Source organism: Dinoponera quadriceps, unplaced genomic scaffold, assembly GCF_001313825.1.
Source record: "Dinoponera quadriceps isolate SergipeBrazil2010 unplaced genomic scaffold, ASM131382v1 scaffold1846, whole genome shotgun sequence".
Taxonomy (NCBI): Eukaryota; Metazoa; Arthropoda; class Insecta; order Hymenoptera; family Formicidae; genus Dinoponera; species Dinoponera quadriceps.
The window spans coordinates 741674-750288 of NW_014556140.1; the positions used below are offsets into that span (position 1 = coordinate 741674).

At 35.2% G+C, this 8615-nt stretch overlaps 1 protein-coding gene across 1 annotated transcript; it reads right to left on the reverse strand.

Moving 5' to 3' along the window:
• Positions 1-2192: 2192 nt before the first annotated feature.
• LOC106746932 (putative fatty acyl-CoA reductase CG5065) lies at positions 2193-7213 on the reverse strand. The gene is made up of 9 exons (XM_014624084.1): positions 7140-7213; positions 6861-7037; positions 6099-6192; positions 5776-6021; positions 5532-5677; positions 4406-4708; positions 3947-4231; positions 3390-3647; positions 2193-3311 (listed from the first exon to the last, which is right to left on the reverse strand). The coding sequence occupies exons 2-9, from the start codon at positions 7031-7033 to the stop codon at positions 3212-3214; spliced, it is 1605 nt and encodes a 534-aa protein (XP_014479570.1). The 5' UTR covers positions 7034-7037; positions 7140-7213; the 3' UTR covers positions 2193-3211.
• Positions 7214-8615: the final 1402 nt, after the last annotated feature.

Here is an 8615-nt window from a genome sequence, read left to right on the forward strand (position 1 = left end):
CTCGCATCGGAGTTAATGCGCGTCGAATATGGCGATATGAGGTCGTCGATGGGATCCTCTATAAGGCGCATCTGCGGCCGGCCTCGCAAATGAAACGGCTTCCCCTCACTCCCCCTTCCCCCGCCCGTTATACACAACTGCGTGTTATCTCGCCGGCGAGATCTTATCGTCGTCCTGATCATCCGGCCTTGTTCCTTTGCCAGGAAAAGCGTGTGTCCTTCCGTCGTTTGCGCGAAATTAAACGAGAGGCTCACGTGCGCGGGAGGTTCCTTCCGCGATTAATCTGTGATGATGAGGTGGAGATGCGTGTGTATTCTGCAATATAAAAATGATAATATTGAATAGATAATATATGTTAAATAAATTATATTTATATATATAACATTGAAGATAATATTATATGAAATGAATGAATGCGTCTAATATAAAAATATGCGTATAAAATCCGGGTAATTTTTCAAGCCGCTGCTTTTATGTGAAAATGTCGTGGCACGTGTAAATCATTGTGTGAATGTGCGCATCAATTTTCGTTCGCGGTATTATTTTCATAATTTGAGAAATCTTTCTCTCTCTCTCTCTCTCTTTCTCTGTCTATCTCTTGTTACATTTTAATTATGTTCCTTATTATATTGTGTATCATTGTATTTCGAAATTATTCGACTGCGAGCAAATTAGATTAATTCCTCTCACACTCGCGACAAGCGTGTTATTAACGCCGCACTGGAACAGCATCGAATTAATTAAAATCAAATTAAATGCAAATTGCACAAATCGTTGAATCCGAAAGTGGTGTAATTTCAGGGCGCGCGATAATCCGAAAATTAATACGCCCCGCCACGTCCGCATCTCATTAAGATTCCTATCGTCCTCGAAAATTGTGCCTGTATTTTTTTTTAACTTTTTGAAATAATAATTGAAATAATAGTTTATTATATTTCTACTTGTAGTAAATATTTGCCGAGGAGTGTTGGAGTAACGATTTTACTCAAGTAAATATTACTTGAACGGTAGCATTTTTTTCTTTCAGTGTACCTTGTACATCGTATACGAATATTCTTACATACAGTTGAAGACGACGAACGAGAAGAGCGGAATGGCTCTCGCGCGACTAACGATAGACTCGACTTTGAGTGGTCGTACAAAAACGGTCCATCTTGGAAGCACACGGCCTCGGTTGCGATCGGCGGGGTCTAAAACGAAACGCTTGTATTCGGGTGAGAACCGCGCGCGCGCGTGCTCTTTCTCTCTCTCTCTCTCTCTCGGCCGTCTCGTACGTTATCGGCGCCGATCACAGATATGTGCCTCCTTCGCCTGTTCCGGGAGGTTACAGAACTAATAGACCAACCTCCTTCGTGCGCGCGATCGTCGTACACCACCGGCCTCTTAGCGCCTCTCGCGACCATCTACATACGGCCACGATCTCGAGTTTCCCATAGGTGCACTCTCCCGCGCCTCCGTGCAGGATCACGGACCCCTCGTTACCCAGCTGGCTGTGTAACTTCCCTTGTTTCGCCTTATCTCCTTTCAGCACGGCGATTAACACCACGTGGCTCCTTCGACAGATACCTTCATCTCGGTACACGGCGTGTAAACATTTTCTATGCGTTTCGCGAAGATTTTCCAACCGTCGATCCTATGTGCTCCTGTAAATTTCTGTCTGCTTGCGAAAAGGAGAGAGCAAGACTCGCGAGATGGTTATCACGTGGTCCTCGTATATTAGTGTCACTAGTTTATGTAAACGTCGATATTTGAATTCTTTAAGCCCGTGTAAATCCCACCAAACTCGAAGAATTCATGCGAAATCCAAAAGCGTAACATTATACAGACTAGTGCTTTGTGATTCACAAATAATTATTCACTATCATATTCTTCTTGTTGAGGCTTGTAGGATTTATTTAAGAAATTCAATGTCCTGCATTCCACCCCAGTCGTCATCGTGGCTAGATATTCGATAGTCTTGCGAGAAAGTGAAAATAAATTAATAACCCTGCCTTAATTAATTATCGCACTTTAAGAGTCGGCGATCGCTGGCTTTTCTAACACGTATCGCACGTATAGTGTAACGTAAGAGATGAGGGAAAGAGAGGAAGAGCGAGAGAGAGAGAGAGAGGGAGAGAGAGGAGGGAAGAGGGGAGGTTATAACATGTTGTGTGCAAAATAAATATTAATTTATTTTAATTGACTGCATTTTGAGCTTGATGATCGCAATCGAAAGTTGGTATAATATCATGTGAGAAAAATGTCGTTACATTTTTTATTACAACTTTAGCTTCGGAAATATTTTCATTCGGAAGCTCGGTTTACGTGAAAACTCAGGATAATCTGTTAGGTAATGTCGCGACATTTTTGTTACGAGTTGAAACAGAACAGTTGCATTCGACAATCTGTTATCAATCTATCGTTTTACTTATGCATTCAATATTGCGATATCGTATCGCTTGACTGCCTTATTAAATGATTCATCCATTTTAGGTGTATGATGACGTGATTGGCGTTACATGTATTAATATTGATAACAAATTTTACGCATAAATTATATTAATATGTATAACATGCAACACATTGCCATTTTATAAGAGCAATTTATCGGAAAGATATTAAGACTCGTAACAAAAATGTCGCGATATTACCTGACAGCTTATCCGGAGTTTTCACGTAAACCGAGCTTCCGAATGAAAATATTTCCGAAGCTAAAGTTGTAATAAAAAATGTAACAACACTTTTCTCACATAATATTATACCAACTTTTGAGTACGATCATCAAAGATGTTAAATATTCATTCATACATATTTATTCGAACGTAAAAACGATATAATCACGTAAGAACCGTACCCAAGAAAAAAACGCATTTTATCCAATTGTGTAGTTAAAAAAAGTAAGGAAAAAAACAATATTATCTATGCCGTTTTGCTTGACCGCCTCATTTAACGATCGCGACTGTCTGTCGAATGCAATTGTTCTGTTTCACACTCGTGACAAAAATGCTCTTAAAATCTTCGCAAACATTTATTATTGTTTTAGTAAATGCAGAACATACCTAAACCCTTGTATAAGAAATAATACGTAAACTACAGTGTATAACTACTTGTATAAAAAATAATACGTAAACTACAGATATTTTTATTTTTGCTATTAATCTTATCAATATAATTATCTATCCTTTACTACATATACCACTATTATCGATACAACTTGAAAAACGACAAAATTCTACGAAAAGAATGATATTACGAAATTTGCTAAGCTTAAGATACCCCACATCAGCAAAATCGAGACAATAGTTATTATCGTATAATGGACGATCTTCATTCTGAAAAAGGTATGTCATAATACGTACATTTCATAAAAGCTAAAAGAGGACACACATTTACAAGATACTGATACTTACTTCCTATATCTTATGCGTGCTTGTTCTATAGTATCTTCCGTATCTTTCAGTAAATACAAACGAAGTCCGAAAACCATGTTCACCGTAAATTCCTTCCAGGATAGGTCTTGTACGTTGAAGTTGAACATTTTACGATCAGCTAAATTTAGACGACTCCAGAGTTTTAAAACAGCGTCATTGCGAAATTGCCATTGACGTATTGTAAAGTACGTTACCACGTTGATGAATTTGTCTAACTTTTTGTAAGATTTTACTAACCTAAAAGTTGTCAAATTTGTTAACTCTGGCAAAGAAACTAATAGAAATTATTCGTCGTAACTCTAAAATGCATAAAATGATTCTCTTCGAGGATTGATAATATCTGTTTTCTTTTTTTTTCTCGGAAGAAAAGAATTTTCTTTGTTTTGTAGGCGACTGTTAAGAAAACTTTAAATTGTATTTTTTTTTACGGTATTCCAATTTGAAGTTTGTCAGAACTATTTTTTCGCTATTTAGTTCTTACATGTTACTAATAAGGGATCATACGTTCTGATATCAGAAGAACTTAAAGAACTTACATGGGTTTTCGGCCTATGAGGAAAGCCAAAACATCGACTATGACAGCGGGTATAAAGTGCAGGAATATCACGTATATCTCATTCATAAATCGGTATCTATTTAGAGTGAATTTATAGTACCATATCATTTTTGTACTCGGTATTTGTAAGCCGTATTTCTCGTTCAAACTCGTGAATCTTTTCCAAGTAATAGGATTTTGGGGCGACGACACGCAGTTGTAAATCGGCGTTCTTTCAGTTTCAGGAACGTCTGGGTCCGTTTCTTCAATGCTTAGCAAAGTATCTCTAATAGAAAACGAGTATTAGAAACAATGAATAAAATTATGCTTTACTATGGCTGCGTTTATTATTTATTACGTGCCAGAAAAAAGATGGAATGACGCTTACAGCATTGTAAGCGGAAAAAAATATAACAAAGGATATATGACGAAGATTCTATTATTCGGAATATTAACTTACTTTCTTTTGGCGATGTCCCAGCCCGCAACGATGATGTTCGCTATTACGTAATCGGCGGGTATCATGTCCGCAATATATTCGGGCACGCAATGTAAAGTACGCAACAAACCTATACAAGTGCCCATTACTATGCCTATCGCTCCGTATAAGTTATTAGTCCATCCAGATATCGGTTCTTTCAACGTTGTCACTACGATCGATGGACGTATGATGCAGGCCGGTAGTCCGACACTGTATTGACGCACTAAGTCTTCGGCGATCGCCTTGCTGTACACGTAAGTATTCGGCCATTCGCCCAGTAATCTGCACTCATCCGAAAAGAATAAGGATTTCGTGAGAATGCTTAATCTTACCTTCGATATCGAACGAACTAAGATTAAAGGATACGCTGTTAGAATTGTTCATACTCAGTAAAAAGTTTCGTTTTAAAATCAACATAAAATATGTGACATTTGATGCAATTACAAACAAATTGTACGTTACATTTATGATGTCAGATATAACAAATTGTTATTTTCGTACAAAAAATATTATTTATAATTTCTTTTTCATCATCTTGTTCTCGGAATGTCGTCAATGATTTAACCCGAAATCTTCTTAATTTATGCACCATTAAATTCGATCAGTGTCATACCTACTTAGTAAAAAATTTTGTGTTAAAACGATCCATTTAATTTTTTTTGTTATTTGAATAAGGTGAATACGTTAAAAAGCAATATATTAACAAGGTGAATATGTTAATGTTTAACATATATTTAACATATATTTAATATGTGTACTTTTTCTATATATTCCTCATGTTAAAATGACACAAAAATCTCAATGGATAGTTTCTAACACAAAATTGTTTACTATATACTTTACTATTATACTATTTTTATGTTCTAGCTATGCATGTATCTCGTATAATCTAAATTTTAAGACGACGACTGTCTTAATTGTTAAAGATAATTAACGTAACTTATCTGTTAACTTGAATAAAAAATATATCACCAATGATATTTAGTACATATGGGTATGTTAAAAGTTTATCTGAATAATTTTAACAAAGACTGATTTTAACATAAGTTAAACAAATATTTATATTATATTAGGCAAATAAATTTTATCACGTAGCAATACTTACGTCGGTTTTATATTCTCCAGCTTATCATCGTCCAGAATATTGATCAACGTTAAAATCTTATCCGCCTCTAAAGGCGGAGGATAATATTTCTCATCGATAAAGCTTTTCACACAGTGACAAAACGCGGTCGATACGTAAACAAATGCCTGAATAACAAAGAAAAAAGAAAAGGAAAGCCGTCGTGTGATTAGTGCGAGTATAATTTATGTATCTATACGAGAGTGAGGCAAGATTGAAATGTCACCTCTAAATTCGGCATCTCCTTCGCAAAAAGAAGCATTTGTTTGGTTCCCCTCACGTTGATGTTCACCGCGATTCGAAGTATTTCGTTAAATCGCACGGTCGCCGCCATATGAAATATTATGTTTGTGTCTAAGAGACGTTTCCGATTTTCCGGCGACAAGCCCAGATCTGCTTCGCCGAAGTCGGCCTCTATCATTATTACCTTAGCGATGAAGTCGGGCTGCTCTTTCTTCATTCTGTCGTAAACCTAAAAATAAAAACCTAGAAAAAAATCGCGATACGAGAGCTTCATAAAATCACGTATATTTCACTCATGTTACTAACAACGTTGTCAAAAAGCTCGTTGAACCGCTCATCTACTGATTTCCCTTTCTTCTCCCTCATAAGCACGTACATTTTTCCTATATCCGGGCAGCATCTAAAGATATTATTTTTTTTTAACGAAATTCTTGAGAAATGTTTATTCGTGATTTCGCTTTATGATTGTATTATACAGTGTGTTCCGTGTGCATATGATTAAACACGACACGGAAATAACTTTGCATACAAAGTGCTGTTTCAACGTTTCATTAATATTTACGACTTTAGAAAAGGTCGAATATGAAATATATCAAGCAAATTTTTGAAATGCATACCTTGCACTCCTATACAACCAAGCGTTTATTGTGCGAATAGGGTTTTCCTGCGCACACTGAAGTGTATCCGTTATAATAACATTCGAACGTTTGGTATAAACAATATATTGGTCTTTTCATAAATAATTATTATAAATGATATTTTATAAGGGCATAAATATTTTTGAAACGTTGGAACAACGTTTTGTCTAAAATATTACGTATCGTTTAAATACGTTGCTTTATTTTTAGTCGTCGTTTCAGCTTCGGTTTCGGTTTCGGGAAATTTTACTAAAGAAAAGTCGATTTTTAAATCTGCTAATCTGCTAGAAATGGAACAACCCCATTTAATCTGCCGTCTTGGAACATGGCATATATATATATATACGTTGTGTCACTCTGATATCATTTCATTTTGGCTCCAAAAAGAAAGATAACTGAGAAATATATTTTCTCATACTAAAGTACTTACCGCAGTAATCTTTCTATCAGAAGTATGCCCAAAAAGCCGGAACTGCCCGTTATGAGAATGTTACGTCCCCTGTAATATTGAGAGATCTCGCTCTGGCAGTTACTAGTATCTGTAGGTTTCGAGATGTCCAACAAGTCATCGTAGGTTTTATTTTTCAGTATCATTCTGTCCATGTGCCTGGAGAAAAAAACAGTTTTTTCCATTCTTAGTTCCGAGTACGTGCATTGTTGCTGCACTGAATATAATATTCACAATTATCAATTAATTGCTGATCGTTACTTGAAGAAGCCAAATTGCAGATTCTTCGGCGGTTCCTGCCAACTTTGATTTCCTCTAATGATAGCAATGTAGCTCTCTATCAAAGTGATCGCGTAGAAAACTCACGGAAACCAATGAGCCACGTTTAGAAATCAGTACACGTCAGATGAACTCGACGACGAGCGCGTTTATACTGAGACTGAAATGTACATGAATGTGGAAGAGAATATGTAAAAGAGTAAGGACACGTGGAGAGGGGATACCTTTTTAACATTGAGTATAAGAAGAATGACACGACCATTGGGAAAGAAATAATTAGATGTTACAAGCGTATGTTTAAATCGTATAAAGCTTTATTTTGATTCTAAAGAAATATCCAGTATATTTTATTAGCAAATGCTTTATATTTCCAATTAGATTTGTTTCATTAATAATTAGCATTTCTTAATCCAGTTTAAACGAGTTTTTTCAGTAAAGTCCATTAGCATTAAGAATGGATATATTTTATAAACATATACGTAATTGTATACGTAATTTTTTACGTAAATAATTTGAATATATTATTCACTTCTTGGGTAATCGATGTAATTATCCTTGCTGTTTTTGTTTCATGACGTAAAATATAATCAATGTTTTTGTTTCATGACGTCAAAAGCGAGAAAACGCACGTCAAGAATGTTTTAGTTTTACGTTAAAATAAAAAGATATATATACATATTCACAAAATAATTGACAACAACACAAATGAATTACAAAATGGTATAAGATTTTTTGCTCAGTTTCACCTGTTCTACTTACACATAACAGGAACCGAAATTAGTTTTGGGCACCCTTTATAATATAATCATCGAATAATCATGATATATCGTCGAGTAATCATGATTTGCGAAATTAAAGATTTATGTAATTAATATATTCTATTTGACTTCACGTCGATTAATATATTCCAGTTGACTTCATCATGATTCAAATTAACGAAGAATGACACGTCCATTGGGAAAGGAATAACTAGAAATGCGTTGCGTATCGAATTTTAATGACCACAATAGCCTAACGTGGCTCAGTTGAAAATTCATGTTGATTAAATATTTTGTAAACTATTTACACATTATTTTCCTTATTCGTTGATTATATTTGCAAATCCAACTATTGTCAAAAGAAGTCATTAAAAAACTCAATATGATAAATTTCGTATTTATTATACATTTGTACGTTCGAAAAATATGTCTGATCTAGCGACCAGTTCTCTTATAATAAATGAGTCTGGTTAGTCTGGTTTTTATATAGGTCTTTCTACAGGTCTTCCTACGTACCATTCGATTTACATAAACAGCGTTATAAGAAGTTGTGTGAAAAAAGCCATTTCACAAATAAATAAATAAATAAATTTACGAAATGATATAAAAAAGACTCAAGTTGACAAGGGCTATCACAGAAAGTCATCATGATTAATTAAATTATTATCATTGGTCGCATTTAACAACTGTCGTATTTTCT